The sequence below is a fragment of the Ranitomeya imitator genome, chromosome 10 (genome assembly GCF_032444005.1).
Source record: "Ranitomeya imitator isolate aRanImi1 chromosome 10, aRanImi1.pri, whole genome shotgun sequence".
NCBI lineage: Eukaryota > Metazoa > Chordata > Amphibia > Anura > Dendrobatidae > Ranitomeya > Ranitomeya imitator.
The window spans coordinates 10793583-10819381 of NC_091291.1; the positions used below are offsets into that span (position 1 = coordinate 10793583).

Consider the following 25799-nt stretch of genomic DNA (forward strand, 5'->3'; position numbering starts at 1 on the left):
CCACATCCAAGGTCCCAGGATACAGATTTGGCACCAGAATTATAAGTTAGATAAATAACCTGATAGATATAAACCCCCAGGATTATATGCCAACAGCAACTTGACAACACACAGTATCAATAATATTTAGTACAAAACATGTGTCAGGAATAGAAAAGATGCACATGATCACTTATCCTGTATCAAAAATATGTAAAGTTGTTATTCACAGTATTGATATGATGACACATCCCCAAGATAAGTATCAAAATTAGATAGGCGATGGGTGCCAATCATCAATCACTGCTGATTAGGACAAGGGACTTGAAGTTGAGAGCACTGTTGACTTTGAGGGAAGCGATTGCTACAGGAACGTGTGGGGGTCACAGATACTCAGCTACAAAACTTAAAATTCTTTCCAATTTACCTTTGGTGTGAACAAGTATTAACACTAAACAATTATTGTTTACAGATTTGTATTGACTGCAAAACGATTCTACAAACGTTGATCAAAGGTCAAAACAGAGAGGTTTCTTTTATTTATTAAATGTATGTTGAACCATAGTAGCAATTAAATTTTTTACTTTATTATTTACACCCTAGGATATCAGGGAGCTGAGGATAGATGTTCGTGATAGAAAACACACAATAGTAATGACATTTCAATTTATTATTTACATTCTAGGATATCAGAGAGCTGGGGATAGATGTTCATTATAGAAAACACACAGTAGTAATCAAATTTCAATTTATTATTTACACTCTAGGATATCCCGGAGCTGAGGATAGATGTTCATTATAGAAAACACACAGTAGTAATGTATTTTCAGTTTATTATGTACACCCTAGGATATCAGGGAGCTGATAGATGTTCATTATAGAAAACACACAGTAGTAATCAAATTTCAATGTATTATTTACACCCTAGGATATCAGGGAGCCAAGGATAGATGTTCATTATAGAAAACACAGTAGTAATGAATTTCCAGTTCATTATTTACACCCTAGGATATCAAGGAGTTGAGGATATATGTTCATTATAGATAACACACAGTAGTAATGGATTTTCAGTTTATTATTTACACCCTATAATATCAGGGAGCCAAGGATAGATGTTTATTATAGAAAACACACAGTAGTGATGAATTCCCAGTTTACTATTCACACCCTAGGATATCAGAGAGCTGTGGAAGGTAGTCCACTAGCAACACGCCCTCCTTATCTCAGAACACAGACACCATCAACTTAGTGGCTGATTTTTTTCACCCTAATCTTCTCTGGACGAGGAGAACAACTGTGCCTCCACTCTTTTAACTGCTCCTTGGTTTGAGGGTCATAGAAATAAATCCAGATCTTCTCCATAGTGACGGGTCGATCCAGGAAGTTCTTATCAGTCTGGAAATGCTGACAAATGGACCGGGAAGTTTTCACTCGCATGCTTTTCTGATCTGTTGTCAAACACTTGCGGACCCATTTTGCAGATAGCGTCTTCATGTCTAAATGTTCATGGATAATTATACAAACATGTTCATGGGAAATCCCCATGATGTCTACTATTGCTTTAGCTGAAATTCGCTGATTCTCCAGTATAAGGTTGGGCATAGCATCGACAATCTCCGGAACAACAACCACTCTCGGTTGTCCAGGACGTTCCGCATCGTTGGTGCTGAAGGGGCTCGTTTTAAATTTGGAAACCCAGTAGAATATGAAGGGCATTGATCCCCCAATGTCTGTGAGATATCACCATGAATATCCCTTGCGGACTTTCCTTGCAGAAACAAGAACTTTATGACTCCTCTGCTCTCATTTACTGTGAATATCACATATTGTTCTAGTTTGTTTGTTTGCAACAATGGAGCATTTTTGCCCCCATGTGAACGATTTCTCTTGTGAACAGAACCCCAGAAACCTTTTTTTTACATTGGACTCGATCCTCCAGTCTTTAATGATCCAGTTCCTCAGTCTTGGATACAAATGTGATGCTCAGACATAAGTGTATGTTTTCCTGAATATGCAAATTGACTCTTATGAGAAAAAGAATCCTTCTGACTTACGACGTGGAGGAAGCTCTTATGTATCTTGGAAACACGTTCTGCATCCTGCTACATTTCTCACCAAGCAAAGAAGAAAAGCAAATGAAATAGAATTAAAGGATAAACCCGATATTTGGCAATAACTATGGCCGAGCTCCAACAAAAATGAACCAGGCGGAAAGAGAAAGAAAAGTTTCGTTTTATTATCTCTTCTTAAAGGGAAAGTTCACTTTTTTTTGCATCGTCAGAGGATACAGTGAGAAGTTAGAGTGTGGAGTAGTGTGACCCCCATTGATCACAATAAAGATGGACCCAATGGTGTATGTTGAAAAAATGGGCAAAAAAAGAAAAGTCATCACGGTAATGGGTATAGTTACCCCAGACAGAAAAAAAACTTTTTCTGCTTTCCCTGTTAATAAAGTTAGCCCTTTGCTCAAACTTGGGGTATTTGCTAAGTTGATGGTATTAAAACAATCTAAATGTTGATTATAAACAGATGGGTCTGCAATGGACCAAGTAACAGACTAAGATATTAACAGTCAAAGTCAAGGTTACTTCTCCAATAGAATTAAAATATATATTCTAATAAAAATGTCCGACGCGTTTCACGATCCCACTTCTACATTGCAAGTGAATGGGGACACATTGTAACTCCCGAGAGTATTGGAACTGCAACAAGCAAGTTCCGAGAGGTGCGACCTCTAATTTTCTGCTTTGTATCCTATTTACTTCATTTTCAGAAGAACACCTTATCTAAAGTAGCCAAGCCTGCTGGAATTTCTTGTTCCTCCATCAATCAAAAATGTTGGTGGAAAAGGATGATTGGGCATGTTGGATTTTAATATGTCTGATCTTTCTGTTCCTAATTGGACGATACCTTTAATGTTTGGATTGAAAGCGAGAGTATGTGAACTGGTGGACTGCAGACGTATCCTCGAAATCTCAAAAAACATTATCACAGTCGATTTTCAGATGAGCAAAACTTCCAGACATTTTACCTAGAAGACGTTCAATATAAAGGCTCGTTCGCACCTGCAGATTCTTTAAATCTAATTATTGCTCAATATTCTTAATTACTTATAAATCTGAGGTTTTATTCTCATTTATTAAAAGTTGCAAAATCCGGATTTGTAGAAAATGGTGAATCATTGTTTGATAAGGGCAGAGCGGCGTGAGAGGAGACAATATGGCCATGTTTTTTCACTATTTAAATACATCAATATTATTATTACATGCTGTGTACACTTCTTCACACATGCAAAGCTTAAAATCTGCTGTAACATCATGTCTCCACCCCGGGGCATTTAATATATAAAATGATATCGTGCCTGAGTGTCCTCAGTCTCTGATCGATCAGACTATAGAGAGGTAAGAGCATTTCCTCCAGCTGCGACATCATCCCTTACAGGTGCACTTTCTCACTTGGTCAGGTGGAGCAGATGACTTACTAGGATAATCTCCAACTTAAAAAAACAAAATATATAAAATATCTAATTTTGGGGGGTTTGCTGACGCATTTTGCCCCATATCCTAATATGCACATGGATTTGGACTTCTCTTTTGCTATGGAGATATGGGGGAATAAAAGTAGAAGTGACCCCAAGACCTGATGCTCAGGAGGGCAACAAAATGACTAAATGGAATATTTACCAACTTCAGGACTTTATTAATAAATATTTTCTTTTTCCCCTTTCAGTATTTTGGATAGAACTTAGTCAACATGAAGACCACGTCTGTGACTTCATTGCTGCTGCTGGGTAAGTGCTATAAAAAAAAATAAAAATAAAAATGTTCAAAAATAGCAAAAAATATAAATACATTTTTTAAAGTTTTTTGTTTTCACTATAACAAAATGTTCAAAAACAGCAAAAATAGTCATGATAAATATAAATTTTTTTTTTATTTTTTTTTTGCAGTTTTAATTTCAGTGCACGGATCAGTGGAGTCAAGTAAGAATATTTTTTTTCCACTTTTCTTTTTATATTTTATACTTATCTTATTTATTTTTATATTTTATTTATTTATTTATGTTATGTATTATTTATTAATATTATTTATTTATTTTTATATTTTATACATTTGATTTTGTGATGAGTATAAAAAAAAAATTCAAAACGGTAAAATGTTTAAAAAATACAAATTTATAATATTAAAAAAATATATATATTATAAAAAATTTTTTCCAAGAATTGGAATAATCTGGCCAAATTTTTATCAAAGAAACCAGGGGTAAAATTAATGATCGTGGAGAAAGAATTCAGTAAGAATTTGGGACTAGAAATGACCTGCAACAATGTATGTAATAATGTTACATTGTGGAACAGAATAAGTCAGATACTTATATAAAGGAGAGTCCGCAGTCATCCAGAGGTATGAATTCGATAGACATTTAATTCTTTTGGATTCGGCAATATTTAATTCAGGTCTTAAAGGGATTTTGGGGGGGGTATGCAAATTAATGCATTATTGTAAAATTTATGCAAAATGAAGAAACTTCTTAATTTATTTGCTGTTAAAATTTTGCTTTATCCTCCCAGTTTTCACATGTGGCGACTTTCAAAGCACAGAGTACAGAGATTTCCTGTCTGTGCTTTGAGCGGAATGTTGCAGGGGGCGGGGCACAGCCAGCAGTTCTCTGGGTAGTGAGCTGTGATTGGTGATGTCATGGGAGGCGTGGCCACTACAGCCTTGCTTGCAAGAAAACTAAGCTTGTGTGATCTGAACAGTGATGTCATGCTGATGCCCTGCTATGTATAGCACAAGCGATCGGATGATCGCAGCTTCAAATCCCCTATGGGGACTATTAAATACAGTGAAAATAAAATTTAAAAAATGTAAAAATATGAAGAAAATAAAAATAACACTATTCTAATCACTCCCCTTTTTTGCCCCACTAATAATAAAACAATAAAAAATACACATATTTGGTATCGCCGCGTTCGTAAAAAGTTTGATCTATCAAAGTATAAAATAAATTAATATGATGGGTAAATGGCGTAATGATGAGAAAAAAATCTAAACGTCAGAATTAAGGGGGTTTTTTGACCACCACAACATTGCAATAAAAAAGCGATCAAAACATCGTATCAGTAAAAACGTCAGCTCAAGGCAATAAAAAATAATCCATCACTCAGCCTCAAATCCTGAAAAATAAAAATGTTATGCGTCTCGGAAAATGGGAACAAAAGTAAATATATTTTTTCTACGAATTTTCTTTTTTTGCCACTTAAACAGGCAATCCCTGTATATTTTGTGGTGGCTGTCAAACAGCCTTTAAACGGGGCTCAAAGATATTTTTTGAGCATTCTGTAGTCACTCAGTTAGCACCCGAGCATGCTCAGATAACGCCTTCTCCTAGCACATTCCCTCGTCACTATTGGGGACTACTGCTCTAGTTTCTGCCTCATTGTTCCCCTAGGGCACACCAAGACTATTTGGTGTGAATATCAGCACCTGGGACATTGGTAATCTCTAGAAAATTCATAGTCAGTCAGTTAGGAGGAACATTACGAGAGCGAAACTTTATAGACAATGATTTATCCACCTTGAGACTCTATGGGAGTCTCAAGATGGTGCTTTATAGGTGGAGAGAGTAGGCACTGAAATCTGGGACTGAGCGGACTGCCTCCTGGGAAATGTAGTCTCAGGATGGTGCTTTATAGGTGGAGAGGTTGGGCACTGTAAGGTGGGTCAGAGCACACTGCCTCCTGGGAAATGTAGTCTCAGGATGGTGCTTTATAGGTGGAGAGAGTGGGCACTGAAATCTGGGACTGAGCACACTGACTATTGGGAAATGTAGTCTCAGGATGGTGCTTTATAGGTGGAAAGGGCAGGCACTGTAAGGTGGGTCAGAGCACACTGCCTCCTGGGAAATGTAATCTCAGGATGGTGCTATATAGGTGGAAAGGGCGAGCACTGTAAGGTGGGTCAGAGCACATTGCCTCCTGGGAAATGTAATCTCAGGATGGTGCTTTAGAGGTGAAAAGAGTGGGTACTGAAAGGTGGGTTAGACCACATTGCCTTCTGGGAAATGTAGTCTCAGGATGGTGCTTTATAGGTGGAAAGGGCAGGAACTGTAAGGTGCGTCAGAGCACATTGCATCCTGGAAAATGTAGTCTCAGGATGGTGCTTTATAGGTGGAAAGGGTGGGCACAGTAAGGTGGGTCAGAGCACATTGCCTCCTGAGAAATGTAGTCTCAAGATGGTGCTTTATACGTGGAAAAGGTGGGCACTGAAAGGTGGGTCAGAACACATTGCCTTCTGGGAAATGTAGTCTCAAGATGCTGTTTTATAGGTGGAAAGGGTGGGCACTGAAAGGTGGGTCAGAACACATTGCTTTCTGGGAAATGTAGTCTCAGGATGGTGTTTTATAGGTGGAAAGGGTGGGCACTGAAAGGTGGGTCAGAGCACATTGCCTCCTGGGAAATGTAGTCTCAGGATGGTGTTTTATAGGTGGAAAGGGCGGGCACTGCAAGGAGGGTCAGAGCACATTGACTCCTGGGAAATGTAGTCTCAAGATGGTGCTTTATAAGTGGAGAGGGAGGGCACTGAAAGGTGGGTCAGAGCACACTACCTCCTGGGAAATGTAGTCTGGAGACACAAACGGAAGATGGGCAGAAAGTTTGGAAAGTAAACAATAACATAAAATAAGTATAGATGCAAGAATATAACAGTCATATAAAAAGAAAAATAAAGGAAACATTGGGATTTGGGAGCTCACTGCATTGACAGCAATATTAATTTTTTTAATGTATCGATTTTACCTGCAATACCCCTCCTCACCAGATGGTGAGCTGTAACAAGGAAAAATGCTGAAATAAGCCATACTTGATCATTTTCAAAATCTTAACGCAACTCCTAGGGGAAGGAATGAATAACCGTAGCTTCATTATATTTGTATAACAGGGAATCTCCAGAAATTACTACTAAAACCAAACTTTTCATTCCGTCTTGGCAACAAGAAGATGCTCAGAAAAGTGTGACGGATAAGAGCCGATCTCCAAAACACTGAAACCTCTCCCCTTCCTGTCGCTCACAGTAATCTTACTTGTTTTTTTTCCCCCCCTGTGATCTAGATGATGTTCTTTACCCATATGGTCTCGATCAGGGGGACGAAGTGACCCCAACGGAAGATGATGGGACTTCTGGCGAAGTGCAGCTCTCCATCGAGTTTAAATTTTTCGGCAAAAAATATAAATCTCTTCACGTAAGAATATTTATTTAATTATTTTTAATATCTTTTTCCTGGTATTTTTTAGTGATTTTACAAGAATTTTAGGAACTTTTATCAGTAGTCATCTACCGTCCTTGTCAAATATTTTTTGGAAAAATTTGACTTTTCGCCATGACAGTGTCCAAGGTCCCAGCCTAGTATTATAAGTCTTAACGTAAACGTATGCAAAATAGCTCTTTCCTAGAAGAATGAAAACTTTGTCTTTATCGCCCCCTTTAGGTGACTACCCCATTTCCCCTTTTTTTTCATTTTTTTAATTAATTTCCCTTTAATCTAACGTTTAATGTTATCGCCCCCTGCAGGTGACACGTGGTATTTCAGGCACAATCTGATTTATAATTTTATATATTGCAGGTAAATAATAATGGAGTGATTTCATTCAATATGGCCGTTTCCCAATACACCCCAGACGCTTTCCCCCTCACTAATGGAGAAACTTTCGTCACCCCCTTTTGGGGAGACGTGGACAATGACTTAGGGGGCACCGTGTACTACCGGGAAAGCACAGACCCTGATCTTCTGCAGAAGATATCGGAGGACATGAAGGAGCACCTGCCGGTGCTGCACTATAGAGCTACATGGGCGTTCGTGGCCACCTGGGACAAAGTAGCCTATTATGGGTCTGCATCTAAAAAGGTCAGAAATACATACAACCATTAATCTACTGGTATCAATGGCGGTAGAAGATGACAATGTGCAGATTTACCAGTTCTGATGCCACCTGGAAGAAGAATTATTTTCCTAATACCAAAGTTTCTAAACTTTTTTTTTTTTTACCTATTTTTGACATTTTCTCTATTAGGTGAACACCTTCCAGGCCGTCCTCACCAGTGACGGTTATAACTACATCGCCATCTTAAATTACGGGGACATCCAGTGGACGACTGGGACCGCCAGCGATGGGGACGCCTACACGGGACTGGGTGGGACCCCCGCTCAGGTGTGTAACACAAGCGCCACCTGCTGGTGATCTCTGGTGCGTCGGCAGATATCTGTGTTCTGGAAGTTCCCCAGATACAATGTAACACTGTATATATATATATATGTATATCACAGGCCGGATTTAACAGCGGAGATGACACTCATTACTTCAATATTCCCGGGTCCAGAACTAACGAGGTGCTGAAGATCGAGACCACAACTAATGTCAATTACCCTGGACGATGGGTATTCCAGGTCGACGACTTTAAGGTTCCCGGAGGCTGCATCTTCCAAGGTATTTCCTTATTAATGGCAAGATACAAGATAATGAAAACAAGCAAAAATAATATATGATTAAAACCATCATTCCTTAATCTATCCATCCATTTATCTCTCTGTTCCTCTGTAAATCCCTCCCTCCATCTATCCATCCATCTCTTCGTCCCTCCGTCCATCCTCTCATACATCTCTCTGTTCATCCCTCCATGAATCCATTCATCTATTTATTAAGCCATAAATTCCAAAATCTACCTATCTATTATCTATATTTCTATCTATTATTTATTATCTATCTATTATTCATTTTCTATCTATTATTTATTTATTATCTATTATTTATATATTATCTATCTATTATCTATCTATTATATGTCTATTATCTATCTATTATCTATCTATTATCATCTATTATTTATCTATTATCTGTCTATTATCTGTCTATTATCTATTTTCTATCTATTATCTATCTATTATCTATTATCTATCTACTATCTATCTATTATCTATTATCTATCTACTATCTATCTATTATCTATCATCTATCTTTTATCTATCTAATATCTATTTTCTATCTATTACCCTTCTATTATCTATCTATCTATCTATCTATCTATCTATCTATCTATCTATTATCTATCTATTATTTATCTATCATCTATAGATCTATTATCTATCTATCATCTATCTATTATCTATCTATTATCTATTATCTATCTATTATCTATCTATTATCTATCTATTATCTATCTATCTATCTATCTATTATCTATCTATTATATATCTAGCTATTATCTAGGGCAGGGCAGCACGATGGCTCAGTGGTTAGCATTGCAGCGCTGGAGTCCTTGGTTCAAATCTCACCCAGGACAACATCTGCGAGGGTTCTCCGGGTTCTCCGGTTTCTTCCCACATTCCAAAGACATACTGATAGGGAATTTAGATTGTGAGCCCCATCGGGGACATCGATGATAATGTGTGCAAAAAACTGAAAAGCGCTGCGGAATATGTTAGCGCTATATAAAAATAAAGATTATTTATTTATCTATCTATTATAATCTATCTATCTATTATCTATTTATCTATTATCTATTTATTATCTATCATATATCTATAATATATCTATCTATCTATCATCTATCTATTATCTATCTATAATCTATCATCTATCTATTATCTATATATTATTTATCTATCTATCTATCTATCTATCTATCATCAATCTATTATCTACGGTATTTATCTATTATCTATCTATCTATCTATCTATTATCTATCTATTATCTATCTATCTATTATCTATTGTCTATCTATTATCTATATATTTTTTATCTATCAATCTATTATCTATCTATTATCTATCTATTATCTATCTATCTATTATCTATTATCTATCTATCTATTATCTATTATCTATCTATCTATTATCTATCTATCTATTATCTATTGTCTATCTATTATCTATATATTTTTTATCTATCAATCTATTATCTATCTATTATCCATCTATCCTCTGACACACGAGTGATGTCACTTTCCATTATTTCTTTATCACAGCAAAGTTTGCTAAGGAAGGTGAGGATTTCTGGAGCGAGGCCTCGTGCAGCACTAAGTGCAGGTGTCAGGGCGGTAAGGTGTCCTGTGCGGAGGAGAAATGTCCGGGATCCGGCACCTGTGAAGCCTCAGGATCTTTCTTCACCTGCAAGATTCAGGACAAGGGCTGCTTCTAAGACAATGGCGTCAAGACGTCGTCCGCCATAACATATGATATCCCAGATCTGTACAAGTGTAACATCAAATCTAGTCACAGCCGTGGGCAACCTATGGGGCAATCAATGGCAGAATAAGTCTTAAAGAATGGTGGGAAGATCTCCTTATGGTCCTTCTCGTCTAAACCCCCACTTATATAAACACTAGTCATTGTTTCAAGTGAGTGATATAAACTGTATTTCATATACAGAGGATCATGCAATAATAAAACACTTCTGACCACGTGTCGTGTCCTCAGTATATACATTGGATAAGTCAGTAATATTGGATTTGTCATGACTCTGTTGACGGGTGTCCCGGGACGAGGAGCTCCTTCTCTTTCCCTAAAGCTAGGGGGCGCACTAGCTCGCTCTGTTCCCTGGGTTACTTCTGATGGTGAAGACACCGGGGCCACGTACCTAGCGTTAGCTCCAGAATCCACCCTCAGTCTGCACTTTTCCCCCACCCAGGGAAGAGGGGAGTAGTGGTGTACTTTAATAAACCAACCAGACTAACAAGGTAATACAAAAAGGGGTAAAGGAAAATACCAAACATGCAAATATACACACACATATAACTGAGGAACGCACCAGGGAGTGGAGGATGGTGTTAATGCAAAGTAGGAGAAGAAAGGGAATTATAACACACTAAAAATCTAGCAACAGTCACAGATAAATCCACCAAACACCTTCTCCAATAACAACCAACAACAACCTCCAACAATGCAGCATAAGCTAACTCTGACAATGAGTGCTAGCCAGAGCCCAGATTATATAGGAGAAGGGAGTGGCTGACAGTGAACAGCTGAGAGCCTTAATGCAGGAAATCTCCAGGAGCTCTCAACACAGTAGAGTAACCCCTGCACTGCTAAAAGAAACCGGCACCATTTAATATGAAGGTGAAATGCTTCTAATCAGCACAGGAGTAGGAGAAATCAGACGCTGCAGTCTCCTGGCTCCTCTCTGTCACGGAAAACCTGTGACACTACCCCCCGTTCTACGAGGGACCTCCGAAACCTCAGAACTGGGTTTATTAGCTTGTGCCACATTAAAAGATAAGATCAGCCTGGACGCGTGGACGTCAGATGCTGTGGTTAACCACATCCTCTCTTCAGGACCATATCCCTTCCAGTGTACCAGATATTAAAGCGACCGACGAACTAAGTGAGAATCAACGATTTTTGGCTATTTGGAATTCCAAATTTCCATCCACAATGACTGGAGATGGCAGTAGCGGTGATGGTACAGTGGACGCAAAGAATTTTTGTAGTAGAGTTCAATGAAACACACTATGGATCCTAAAAGTGAGCAGCAAGGCGGAATGCTATGGGGTTTGATGACGGCCACAATCTTATAAGGACCCAAGGGGGAACCTTCAACTTAATGTTCCTGGAGGACAACCACACCAAGTCACCAACACACAGGTTCGGACCCACCAAACTTCTCAGCACACTCTTATATTTGGACCCCATCTTCCTCAAATTATCAATAACCCCTTGCCACACAGACGTAATTGATGATAAAAATTGTTCTTCTTCAGATATTCTAGAAGAACGATTCCTATTAAATGAGCTGAAGTGAGGATGAAACCCGTAAGCCCGAAAAACGGGGACTTACCAGTAGACTCATGACAACAATTATGTACCGCAAATTCAGCTAGAGGTAAGTAAGTAACCCAGTCCTCCTGATTCTCAGACACAAAACACCTAAGATAAGAGTCTGGTTAACCCGTTCAGTTTGCTCATTAGACTGCAGGTGAAATGCTGAAGAAAACAACAGCTGCATCTCCAAACGAGTGCAAAACGCCATTTAAAATTTGGGAATAAACTGCACCCCCAAGTCAGACACAATATCAGTAGGGATCCCATGTAATTTTACCATCTCACTGATGAAAACCTACGCCAAGGTCTTAGCGTTAGGTAAAGCGAGTAGCGCAATAAAATGTGACATTTTACTGAATCTGTCCACCAAAACCACCAAAATTACAGTATTACCTGCCGGCACGAGTAGATCAGAGACAAAATCAAAAGATAAATGAGTCCAAGGTCTACTGGGAATCGTCAATGGTTGGAGAGACTCAGATGGATGAGTATGAGAGGTTTTAGAATGTTCACAGACAATGCAGGCAGCTACATACTCCTGGACATCCTGCTGTACCCCTAACCACCAAAAACGCCGAGTAAGAAGAACTGTGGTGGCTTTACTACCATGATGTCCGGCCAAGACTGAATCATGATGATCTCTCAGATGGAGATTCACCGGCACAAACAGTTTACCAGATGCCATTTACCAGGAGACGCACCCTGTAACGATACAGCCCACACCCCCACTGCAGATGCGTCAACTTCTAAAATGAAAGACTGAGTGACGTTAGGCTGTACGAGAATTGGTGCAGATGCAAAACACTCCTTCAAGGTATCAAATGCCTCCCTGGCTGGACTTTTTGGGAAAGTCTGTCCCTTTTCTGGTCATATCATCAGAGGTTTGGCCACTGCCCAAAAAATTTTCATGAACTTACGGTAATAGTTGGCGACACCCAAATTCTGCTGTAACACCTTAAAATCCTCAGGATAATCCCACTCCAGTACTGCCCGGATGTTCACCGGATCCATGCAAAAACCAGTGGACGATAGCACATATCCTAGAAAAGGGATCTCCTCAACCGAGAACACACATTCCTCTGGTTTGACAAATAATTTATTGTCTCTGAGTATCTGTAAGACCTGCCTGACATGTACCTGATGTAACTCAGGGTCAGGTGAATAAATTAATATGTCATCAAGATAGATCACAATAAATATACCTGCAAGGTGACTAAAGAAGTCATTTACAAAGTGCTGAGAGATGGTGGGAGCATTCGTCAACCCAAATGGCATCACAAGGTTCTCATAGTGTCCCTCAGGCATATTGTTTTCCACTCATCCCCCTCTTTAATAAAAATGAGATTATACCCCCTCCCCTGAGACCCAGTTTAGAAAACCATTTAACTCCTACAATTTGATTAAAGAGGTCCTGGCTGAGAGGGAGCGAATATGGATCCCAGACCGTGATCTGATTGAGTTCGCGGAAATCTAGGCAGTCGCCTACCCCCCGTTTTTCTTCTTTACAAAGCAAAATCCCAGAGCAATGGAGGATGAGGATGATCTGTTATGACCCTTTGCCAAACTTTCCACAATATAGTCCTTCATGGCCTGCCACTCTGGAAGAGATATTATATAGTCCGCTCTTAGGCAGCTTAGCCCCACGGACAAGATTAATAGCGGAGTCATAATGACGATGGGGATGAAGTTCTTGGCAACCCTGCTCCGAGAACACATCCCCAAAGTCATCCAGGTATTGAGGCATAGACTGAGCATCCACCCTTGCAAGCCGGATGCCCAGCACTTACTCCTGGATCTGAGGTCCTGGATCTGGACGAACCTAGCATCGATCAAGTTAAATCCCACCCTACTGTCCAGAAAGGCAGAAATAACTACCTTGTTTTTGCCCAGATGGATTTCAGAAAAATTGTGTCCTACCCATGGATGAGATATGTACATCCGGGTTGCTAATCACCCCGCAAGCTCCTTAGTTTTCCGGCGGCTGTTTACATTGAGATAGGGAAGAACACGTGCCCACGAAATTACCTTTTCTACCACAGTAATAACTTATTTCCCTTTGTACCAAACAACAGACTGCATTCCAGAATAAGTCACCTCACCCAACTGCATGGGTTCCTCAGATGACTCAGACCAGGTTTCCCTTTGTCCCGAACCTCCAGCACATTGAGGTGTCACTTTATGTCTCTGGCGAAGACGGTGATCCACCAAGATAGCCAGAGACTTGGCCTCCTCAAGGGAAGCTGGAGTCTCTTACAGGGCTAAGGCATCTTTCACCCTTACTGATGGCCCTTCACAGAACTGGCCATGGAGCGTGATGTCATTCCACAGAGTGTCAGCGGACCATCTCCGAAGCTTAGAGCAATATTCCTCAGCTAGCCGGTCTGCCTGCCGAAGTTGATGTAGTGTGGACTCAGCCAGGGAGACACGGTGGGGGTCATCATATATATGACCTAGTACCAGAAAAAAATCTTCCACTGTCTGGAGCAACAGGGAGTCAGACAGGAGATAGAATGCCCATACTTGTGGGTCACCCTGAAGGAGAGAGATTATTATCCCCACCCGTTACTCCTCGGTTCCTGAGGAACAAGGACGTTATCTCAAGTGCTACAGTGTTACACGTGGGGACCACAAGGCTCTGTCCTGGCAGCAGTGTTACACGTGAGGACCACAAGGCTCTGTCCTGGCCCCCGGGTTACAGGTGGGGACCACAAGGTTCTGTCCTGACCCCAATGTTACACGTGGGGACCACAAGGGTCTGTCCTGGCAGCAGTGTAACACGTGAGGACCACAAGGCTCTGTCCTGGCCCCCGGGTTAAATATGGGGACCACAAGGTTCTGTCCTGCCCCAGTGTTATACGTGGGGACCACAAGGCTCTGTCCTGGCCCCAGTGTTACACATGAGGACCGCAAGGCTCTGTATTGGCCCCAGTGTTAAACGTGGGGATCACAAGTCTCTGTCCTGGCCCCAGTGTTACACGTGGGGATCACAAGTCTCTGTCCTGGCCCCAGTGTTACACGTGGGGACCACAAGGCTCTGTCCTGGCCCAGTGTTACACGTGGGGACCACAAGGCTCTGTCCTGGCCCCAGTGTTAAACGTGGGGATCACAAGTCTCTGTCCTGGCCCCAGTGTTACACATGGGGACCACAAGGCTTTGTCCTGGCCCCAGTGTTACACGTGGGGACCACAAGGCTCTGTCCTGGCCCCAGTGTTACAAATGGGGACCACAAGGCTCTGTCCTGGCCCAGTGTTACACGTGGGGACCACAAGGCTCTGTCCTGGCCCCAGTGTTAAACGTGAGGATCACAAGTCTCTGTCCTGGCCCCAGTGTTACACGTGGGGACCACAAGGCTCTGTCCTGGCCCAGTGTTACACGTGGGGACCACAAGGCTCTGTCCTGGCCGCAGTGTTAAACGTGGGGATCACAAGTCTCTGTCCTGGCCCCAGTGTTACACATGGGGACCACAAGGCTTTGTCCTGGCCCCAGTGTTACACGTGGGGACCACAAGGCTCTGTCCTGGCCCCAGTGTTACACGTGGGGACCACAAGGCTCTGTCCTGGCCCCAGTGTTACACATGAGGACTGCAAGGCTCTATCCTGGCCCCAGTGTTACAAATGGGGACCACAAGGCTCTGTCCTGGCCCCAGTGTTACACGTGAGGACCACAAGGCTCTGTCCTGGCCCCAGTGTTACAAGTGGCCACCACAAGGCTCTGTTCTGGGCCCAGTTTTACACATGGGGACCACAAGGCTCTGTCCTGGCCCCAGTGTTACAAATGGGGACCACAAGGCTCTGTCCTGGCCGCAGTGTTACACGTGGGGACCACAAGGCTCTGTCCTGGCCCCAGCATTACACGTGGGGACCACAAGGCTCTGCCCTGGCCCCAGTGTTACACGTGAGGACCACAAGGCTCTGCCTGGCCCCAGTGTTACAAGTGGGGACCACAAGGCTCTGTCCTGGCCCCAGTGTTACACATGAGGACCGCAAGGCTCTGTCCTGGCCCCAGTGTTACACATGAGGACTGCAAGGCTCTGTCCTGGCCCCAGCGTTACAAGTGGGGACCACAAGGCTCTGTCCTGGCCCCAGTGTTACACGTGAGGACCACAAGGCTCTGCCTGGCCCCAGTGTTACACATGAGGACCGCAAGGCTCTGTCCTGGCCCCAGTGTTACAAGTGGGGACCACAAGGCTCTGTCCTGGCCCCAGTGTTACAAGTGGGGACCACAAGGCTCTGTCCTGGCCCCAATGTTGCTCAACATTAAAATAAATGATCTAGGTAAGGAAACTGAAGGTAAACTGAAGAAATTTGCAGACGATGCAAAGTTAGGAGGGATAACTAACACTAGAGAAGACCAAGAAAGGGTTCAGAAGGATCTAAATAATCTTAGACAATGGACAGCAACTAAAAGATTGGTATTTAACAGGGAAAATGCAAGATTCTAGGTTTTTGTCCTGTGGAGCCAAAGACTGGACTTATGAACCAGAACAAAAGAAGATGTGAACTTGTAAAGACGTAGGGTGGACGGTGAACCCTCAAATATTTTCCTTCAAGTTTCCAGACTACTGCCCCATTGTACACAGAGGATAAGAAACATAAAGACTCCATTATGCTTTGTTCGTTTCCGTATATTTTTTTCCCCTAGTTATTTGTTCTCATAGATTAGATTTTCAGTGAATTCTGGAGAATTCTGAATCATTGTTTGATAAGGGCCGAGCGGCGAAAATGGAGGCAATGTGGCCATATTGTAACTACTACATAATTACCTCTTTATTATTACTCTGGGTAAACATCTGCTCAAATACAGAGCTGAAGATCTGGCGTAACGTTACAAAGTCCCCGCCTCGACACATAATCTATAAAACCGCGGATTATGGTATCGTGTCCGCGTGTCTTCAGGCTCGGATCGATCAGACGACATAGAGGTAAGAGCATTTACAGCCCCACTATCATCCCATTCACTCAGGTGCTCTTCCTCACTTGGTCAAGTGGGGCAGATCACTGATTAGAATAACCCCCACACTAAAAAAAATCCATAAAACTCTACACTTACCAGAAATGCTTATGCATTTCAGCCTATAGCTAATATTTTTACCTATTTCAATTCGTTTCTTTTTTTTAAATAATTTTTGATAATGGCCGACTAACCAAACTCCTAACCTAACTATGAGTCAATCCCAACAATGAGGTTGCAAAATCCTGATGATTTTCCATGGCAGATAAAAACCTAACCTTTGTAGGCGACCATAATTTCCAGTACGGGCTGTAATACTGAAGATTAGAGTATGAACGATCAAATGATCACAGGTTCAAGTCCCCAAAGGGGACTAAAAAATAAATGACGTAAAAGCTTAAATTCAGCCTATTTTTCCCCAAGTTTAAACGTAATGTAAAAACATGAATTAATACCGCATCTGTAAGAATCTGATCTATCAAAACGAAAAATGAATTATCCATAAGGTAAACACCGTAAATAGAAAACAAAAATATGCAATATCAAATGCACCTTAAAATTATACCAATAGAAATGTCAGCTCAACACACAAAAAAAAGCAAAAATAAAAATAAAAAAATAAAAATGTTATGGTTCTTAGAAAATGGCAAAAGCCGATGTTTTTGGGGTTCAGAATGTTTCCAGATGTTTTGATAAATCCTCGATTTATCATTTGCTACTTTTTTTTACTACACTAGTTTCCCCATTCCCAGAATTATTTAATGTACATCGGAAATTTTTGGTGCAAATTTTGCAACTTTTTGTAATAGAAAGATGCAAAAAAAAAAAAATTTTTACCATTTTTGACCTCATGAAAATTTTGATGATTTTGGTGCAAAAAATGCCGGCAGATACCATAAGAAAAAAGAAAATACCAAATATTGAATATGACCCTATATGTTGAAAAATCAACTTGTAATAATTTTTTTTTTTTTTTTTAAAGTGTTACCGGGAAAGCACACAATGAAAACAATAAAAATAAAAGCACCTGAAAAATGGCAAAATTGAGTTTTTTTCACCAATTCATATCATGTGAAATTGTTTCCAGGACTTCTTTTTGTACATTATACTACACATACATATTATTTTTTAGATATAGCCATGTTGACGTAAAAATATAAAAGATATAATGCTAAGAAAGAAAAAAAAAAGTACAAAACTAAAAATTGCTCATCCTTAAAAGGTGAATGTTATCTCTATTCGGTATTTCAGAGAGCTCAGCCGACATGAAGTCTGTGTTACGGGCGCTTTTGTTACCGCTGTTGGGTAAGTGCTTAAAAAAAATAAAAGAAAATAAAAAAAAATAATAATCTGGAAAAAAAAATGTAACATGTTTTATGTTTTTGCACAGTTTTCATCTCAGAATGCGAGTACGGAACAGCAGAATCAAGTAAGAAATTTTTTTCCACCTCTTTTTAAATTACTTTTAAGTGATTTTGTGATAGTTGCTAAAATGGTAATAAAAATAAGAAATAATAATAGTTAAAAAAAAGTTAGAATAATCTGGCCAAGTTGTACTATGGAAGAATCCTCGTAATGTATAATAAAGAAAATGATAGTATGAGATTCTTAAAGGGTTGTCGCCAGATCCCGTTATTTTTCACAAAGCACAGTAAGTGCATATTTATTGTTAATATATAGAATTAACCCCATATAATGTGAATTTTTTTGTACCTCTGTTTAGTTTTCATCTATAATCTCCCCTATGGTCATGAATGGGCCATCCTATTCTTATCACCTAAAGCTACATTTCTCAGCAGCACTTGCTTCTCCTTGGTGCTGCACACCCCTCCCTCTCTACTCTTCTTTGTGCTCCTGATAAGCCCCATCTAGCTGAGTTATCATCAAGCTAATGATAATCTAAGCATGCAATTCGTTTTTTGTGTATTTGTGCGCTAGCTGTCAATATATTTTGTTTTCCTGTGATCTAGATGAGGTTCTCTATCCATATGGTCCTCGTCAGAGTGACTTAACGACCCCCCTTCAAGATGATGGAGCATCCGGTGAAGTGCGACTTTCCATTGAATTTACATTTTTTGGCAAAAAATACAAATCTTTATATGTAAGAACTTTTCAATGTTTTATTATTTTATTGATATGTTTAGGGACTACTAAGCAATACTTTTATGACTCACCTGGAGAACAAAGAAAACTGTGTCACTAGTGCCCCCTATAGTCGATTATTCGGTAAATCAATTTTCAAACTTTCAGAAGGCAATTATTTGCGTTATCAGCCAAACCAAAGAGACAGATTTAAGGGCATGATTTGTACGCTTAGGATATCGTCAAGATGGTCTCTTTGAAGAAGATCTAAAACAGCATCAAAGCTAAATGGTTACTCCAAGAATCACAGTATCTTTCACAAAGCAGAGTAAATGCATACTGTTTATTAATATGTCTATAAATTCTTTCGTGTACCTTTGTATCTTTTTCATCTCTCTCTGCCTCTATTTGTTTCCAGATTCCTATTTTTGGCAGCTAAAACATTTGCCATAAGCACCCTGCTTCTCCTGAGTGCTGCAGTCACCTCCCTCCCTCTCCTCTCAGACTAACCTTTCCCACGAGTTATCATCACGCTAATCTCAGTGCATGGTTCACCTTATGCTTTTGTGCACACTCTCTGTTCCCTGCCTGATCAATTTTATCTTCTGCTGTTTACAGTAGTATAGCTGCTTGTGCGTTCTTTTGTATAATTTTTGGCTGGTATCTAGCAGAGCTCAACTCTACTGTACTGCTCCACAATGGAGCAGCATTGGGAGTTTCTCATCACTGATCTGTCAGCAGCAGGCAAAAAACACTGCCCAATTCCTCTCAGCCTCTCATTATACAGCCCCATCGTACAGTGCATCTCTCCTTTCAGCCTCTCTATATACAGCCTCATCTAGCAGAATGCCTCTTCTTTCATCCCCTTTATATTCAACCCCTTCCTGCAATATATTATTCCATTCAGCCCCATCCTGCAGTGCATCCCTCCTCTCAGTATTTTATGCTTCTGACTCCTCTATAAACAGCAATGTATCTCTCCTTTCAGCCCCTATACACAGCCCCATCCTAGAGTACATTGCTCTTCTCAGTCCCTCTACAGCCTCAGCCTGCAGTGCATCACTCCTCTCAGTATATTATGACTCTGACCCCTCTATAGACAGCAATATCATGCAATATATCTCTTTTCAGCCCCTATAACAGCTCCATCCTACAGTTTATCCCTCCTCTCAGCCCCCTTATGTACACCCCATCCTAGTATATCTCTCCTCTCAGCCCCATCCTGCAGTACATTACTCCTCTTATGTACCAGCAAACATGCACACTACCTCTTCCTGGTATGAGCACTTTGCACTGTAACAAAGGAGGCTCTGACCCTTCTATAAACTGTTCTATCATGAAATGTATCTCTCTTTTCAGCCCCTATACACAGCCTCATCCTACAGTACATAACTACTCTCAACCCCTCTATGTACAGGCTCATCATGTTTTATATCTCTCATCTCAGTCCCATCCTGTAGTACATCACTCCTCTTATTTACCAGCACACATACACACTGCTGCATCCTAGCATGAGCTCTCTCACCGTAAGGAAGGAGGCTCTGAGTCTCTAACCCTTCTAGAAACAGGCCCATCATGCAATAAATCTCTGCTTTCAGCTAACTATACACAGCCCCATCCTAAAGTACATAACGCCTCTCAGCCTTTCTATTGACAGGCCCATCCTGCAATATATCTTTCCTCTCAGTCCCATCCTGCAATATATCTTTCCTCTTAGTCCCATCATGCAGTGCATCACTTCTCTTATTTAACAGCACACATTCATGCTGCTGCTGCCTGGTATGAGCTCTCTGCATTGTAATGAAGGAGGCTCTGGATCTCTTGACCCTTCTATAAACACCCTGATCATGCAATATCTCACTCCTCTCAGCCCTTCTATGTACAGCCCCATCCTCTCAGCCCCTCTATGTACAGCCCCATCCTCTCAGCCCCTCTATGTACAGCCCCATCCTCTCAGCCCCTCTATGTACAGCCCCATCCTCTCAGCCCCTCTATATACAGCCCCATCCTTTCAGCCCCTCTATGTACAGCCCCATCCTCAGCCCCTCTATGTACAGCCCTATCCTCTCAGCCCCTGTATGTACAACCCCATCCTACAGTACATCACTCCTCACAGCCCCTCTATGTACAGCCTCATCCTGCCGTACAACGCTTCTCTCAGCCCCTCTATGTACAGCCCCATCCTCTCAGCCCCTCTATGTACAGCCCCATCCTCTCAGCCCCTGTATGTACATCCCCATCCTTTCAGCCCCTCTATGTACAGCCCCATCCTCTCAGCCCCTCTATGTACATCCCCATCCTTTCAGCCCCTCTATGTACAGCCCCATCCTCTCAGCCCCTCTATGTACAGCCCCATCCTCTCAGCCCCTCTATGTATAGCCCCATCCTCTCAGCCCCTCTATGTACAGCTCCATCCTCTCAGCCCCTCTATGTACAACCCCATCCTCTCAGCCCCTCTATGTACAGCCCCATCCTCTCAGCCCCTATATGTACAGCCCCATCCTCTCAGCCCCTCTATGTACATCCCCATCCTTTCAGCCCCTCTATGTACAGCCCCATCCTCTCAGCCCCTCTATGTACATCCCCATCCTCTCAGCCCCTCTATGTACAGCCCCATCCTTTCAGCCCCTCTATGTACAGCCCCATCCTCTCAGCCCCTCTATGTATAGCCCCATCCTCTCAGCCCCTCTATGTACAGCTCCATCCTCTCAGCCCCTCTATGTACAACCCCATCCTCTCAGCCCCTCTATGTACAGCCCCATCCTCTCAGCCCCTATATGTACAGCCCCATCCTCTCAGCCCCTCTATGTACATCCCCATCCTTTCAGCCCCTCTATGTACAGCCCCATCCTCTCAGCCCCTCTATGTACAGCCCCATCCTCTCAGCCCCTCTATGTACAGCTCCATCCTCTCAGCCCCTCTATGTACAGCCCCATCCTCTCAGCCCCTCTATGTACAGCTCCATCCTCTCAGCCCCTCTATGTACAGCTCCATCCTCTCAGCCCCTCTATGTACAGCTCCATCTTGTCAGCCGCTGTATGTACAACCCCATCCTACAGTACATCACTCCTCACAGCACCTCTATGTACAGCCTCATCCTGCAGTACATCGCTTCTCTCAGCCCCTCTATGTTCAGCCCCATCCTCTCAGCCCCTCTATGTACAGCCCCATCCTTTCAGCCCCTCTATGTACAGCCCCATCCTCAGCCCCTCTATGTACAGCCCTATCCTCTCAGCCCCTGTATGTACAACCACATCCTACAGTATATCACTCCTCACAGCACCTTTATGTACAGCCTCATCCTGCAGTACATCGCTTCTCTCAGCCCCTCTATGTACAGCCCCATCCTCTCAGTCCCTCTATATACAGCCCCATCCTTTCAGCCCCTCTATGTACAGCCCCATCCTCAGCCCCTCTATGTACAGCCCTATCCTCTCAGCCCCTGTATGTACAACCCCATCCTACAGTACATCACTCCTCACAGCACCTCTATGTACAGCCTCATCCTGCAGTACAACGCTTCTCTCAGCCCCTCTATGTACAGCCCCATCCTCTCAGCCCCTCTATGTACAGCCCCATCCTCTCAGCCCCTCTATGTACATCCCCATCCTTTCAGCCCCTCTATGTACAGCCCCATCCTCTCAGCCCCTCTATGTACATCCCCATCCTTTCAGCCCCTCTATGTACAGCCCCATCCTCTCAGCCCCTCTATGTACAGCCCCATCCTCTCAGCCCCTCTATGTATAGCCCCATCCGTTCAGCCCCTCTATGTACAGCTCCATCCTCTCAGCCCCTCTATGTACAGCTCCATCCTCTCAGCCCCTCTATGTACAGCTCCATCTTGTCAGCCCCTGTATGTACAACCCCATCCTCTCAGCCCCTCTATGTACAGCCCCATCCTCTCAGCCCCTATATGTACAGCCCCATCCTCTCAGCCCCTCTATGTACATGCCCATCCTTTCAGCCCCTCTATGTACAGCCCCATCCTCTCAGCCCCTCTATGTACAGCCCCATCCTCTCAGCCCCTCTATGTACAGCTCCATCCTCTCAGCCCCTCTATGTACAGCTCCATCTTGTTAGCCCCTGTATGTACAACCCCATCCTACAGTACATCACTCCTCACAGCACCTCTATGTACAGCCTCATCCTGCAGTACATCGCTTCTCTCAGCCCCTCTATGTTCAGCCCCATCCTCTCAGCCCCTCTATGTACAGCCCCATCCTTTCAGCCCCTCTATGTACAGCCCCATCCACAGCCCCTCTATGTACAGCCCTATCCTCTCAGCCCCTGTATGTACAACCACATCCTACAGTACATCACTCCTCACAGCACCTTTATGTACAGCCTCATCCTGCAGTACATCGCTTCTCTCAGCCCCTCTATGTACAGCCCCATCCTCTCAGCCCCTCCCTCTATGTTCAGCCCCATCCTCTCAGCCCCTCTATGTATAGCCCCATCCTCTCAGCCCCTCTATGTACAGCTCCATCCTATAAGCCCCTCTATGTACAGCTCCATCCTGTCAGCCCCTGTATGTACAACCCCATCCTACAGTACATCACTCCTCACAGCACCTCTATGTACAGCCTCATCCTGGATTACATTGCTTCTCTCAGCCCCTCTATGTACAGCCCCATCCTCTGAGCCCCTCTATGTACAGCACCATCCTGCAGTAATCTGCACTGTAATGAAGGTGTCTCTGACTCTCTTCTAGTGACAATAACAGCACTGTTCCAGACAAAACCAAGAACAAAGCTGTGATCCTGGTACTTAGGAGTTGTCATTGGATCTTCCCAAATTTCCTTGCAAGGGGTCACATTCCGTTAGAAATCATAAAATTTGGTCTAAAAAATTGAATATCCCCCCCCCCCCAAAAAAAAAAAAACCTCCTCCATTCATGATGTTTTTTCAGAATTTTAGTTCAGTTTCCTTTTAGCCTGGAGCGATCCGGCAGCATTTGTGGTTATCGCCACCTGTGGGTGATACATGGTATTTCGGACACAATCTAAATCTTAACTTTATTCATTTTTTTCATCTTTTGCAGGTAAATAATAATGGAGTGATTTCATTTAACAAGGCAGTTTCCAAATACACCCCAAATGCTTTCCCCCTGACTAATGGAGAAACATTTGTCACCCCCTTCTGGGGAGACGTGAACAATCGTTTGGGGGGCACTGTGTACTATCGGCAAAGCACAGACCCTGATCTTCTGCGGAACATATCAGCGGATATGACGAAGTACCTGCCGGATCTGCACTATAAGGCCACATGGGCGTTCGTGGCCACCTGGGACAAAGTAGCGTATTATGGTTCAAAATCTAGAAAGGTCAGATATACATACACATTAATAGTCTCTGTCATTGCTAGTATCACTTGCAAACAATATTTTTTTCCTAATAGCAAACTTTATAAACTTTTAATACTCTTTTCATGTCATTTCCTCTATTAGGTGAACACCTTCCAGGCCGTCCTCACCAGTGACGGCTATAATTATATCACCATTTTAAATTACGGTGGCATCCAGTGGACGACTGGGACCGCCAGCGGTGGAGACCCCTACACTGGACTGGGTGGGACCCCGGCTCAGGTGTGTAAAACAAGCGTAAATACTGTGTCATATCGCCACCTGCTGGTGCTTTCAGGAATTTCAGCAGATTTCTGCACTGTGTTTTCTTCTGGAAGTTCCCCAGATACATTGTAACACTGTATATATATATATATGTATATCACAGGCCGGATTTAACAGCGGAGATGACACTCATTACTTCAATATTCCCGGATCCAGAACTAACGAGGTGCTAAAGATCGAGACCACATCTAATGTCAATTACCCTGGACGATGGGTATTCCAGGTCGATGACTTTAAGGTTTCCGGGGGCTGCATCTTCCAAGGTATTTCCTTGTTTATTACAAGGTGCATAATAACAAGTAAGAAAATAAAAACAGGAACGAAAATAACAAATACTGTTATCTGGTGACCCCTGTCACCGCCATCATCAGTATCTTGTAACCCCTGTCACCGCCATCATCAGTATCTGTTGACTCCTGTCACCGCCAGCATCAGCATGCTGAGCTGTCAGTATTTGATGGACAGCTAAGTTGTCCAATCGGATGCTGAGGTGCAGGGCCGCCCTGACTGGTGTATGGGGCCCGGTGGGCAGGTGAGACGCGGACCCCCCTCTGCCCATCAGGCCTGGGTCCCGCGACGCAGGTTTTATTGCAGCACCCTGTGCTGCTGCTGCTGCAGTTTTTGGGAACATTCTGATATCACTTTCCATTATTTCTTTATCACAGCACAGTTTGCTAAGGAAGGTGAGGATTTCTGGAGCGAGGCCTCGTGCAGCACTAAGTGCAGGTGTCAGGGCGGTAAGGTGTCCTGTGCGGAGGAGAAATGTCCGGGGTCCGGCACCTGTGAAGAATCTGGACCTTTCTTCACCTGCAAGATCGAGAAGAAACTCTGTTTCTAAGTGATCCACCGGCACATCTGATTGCCCAGGGCTTCTTATCGGGCAACCAAGAGGTCCTACAGAGCGGTGGGAGACCTGCCCCATGTCTGTAGTGCCCTCCCCCCGTAGAGACCACCCTTATGCATACACTGCCCTGCTGACTGGTCGCTGCGAGATGCCGCACATCATTGCTTCAAATAGCTGTCAGACATGTCAGCATAGCCACAAATAAGATGTAATCCGTCCATATAGGATGTCATGTGATAATAAAAGGCTTCTGACCAGGTGCCGCGTCCTCCGTGTGTACAGCCCATAGGTCATCAATATCAAATCGATAGACAACCCCTTTAATTCTCTTGGGGCTAGGTAAGGCAGCCTTACGTCTGCAACATCGGAAATTGTCTAAAATTGGACAGGTCGGCAGCACTTACAGGCTCTATCACAAGGAGTTTGTAAGCGCTGCACTTTGGACAATGATATAGAACATAAAAAGACAAAAAAAAATTCCTATATTTTTCAGAAAGGAGAGGATT

At 42.6% G+C, this 25799-nt stretch overlaps 2 protein-coding genes across 2 annotated transcripts; both read left to right on the forward strand.

Moving 5' to 3' along the window:
* Window positions 1-3268: 3268 nt before the first annotated feature.
* Window positions 3269-10434, forward strand: LOC138652027 (alpha-tectorin-like). The gene is made up of 8 exons (XM_069742724.1): window positions 3269-3380; window positions 3709-3769; window positions 3929-3961; window positions 7088-7218; window positions 7600-7881; window positions 8048-8185; window positions 8302-8461; window positions 10000-10434. Exons 2-8 carry the CDS (start codon window positions 3733-3735, stop codon window positions 10170-10172), a joined length of 954 nt encoding a protein of 317 aa, XP_069598825.1. The 5' UTR covers window positions 3269-3380; window positions 3709-3732; the 3' UTR covers window positions 10173-10434.
* A 6213-nt stretch (window positions 10435-16647) lies between these two features.
* LOC138652017 (alpha-tectorin-like) lies at window positions 16648-25550 on the forward strand. Its single transcript, XM_069742705.1, has 8 exons — window positions 16648-16712; window positions 17993-18046; window positions 18132-18170; window positions 18712-18842; window positions 23865-24146; window positions 24270-24407; window positions 24553-24712; window positions 25115-25550. Exons 1-8 carry the CDS (start codon window positions 16661-16663, stop codon window positions 25285-25287), a joined length of 1029 nt encoding a protein of 342 aa, XP_069598806.1. The 5' UTR covers window positions 16648-16660; the 3' UTR covers window positions 25288-25550.
* The last annotated feature ends 249 nt before the right edge of the window (window positions 25551-25799 follow it).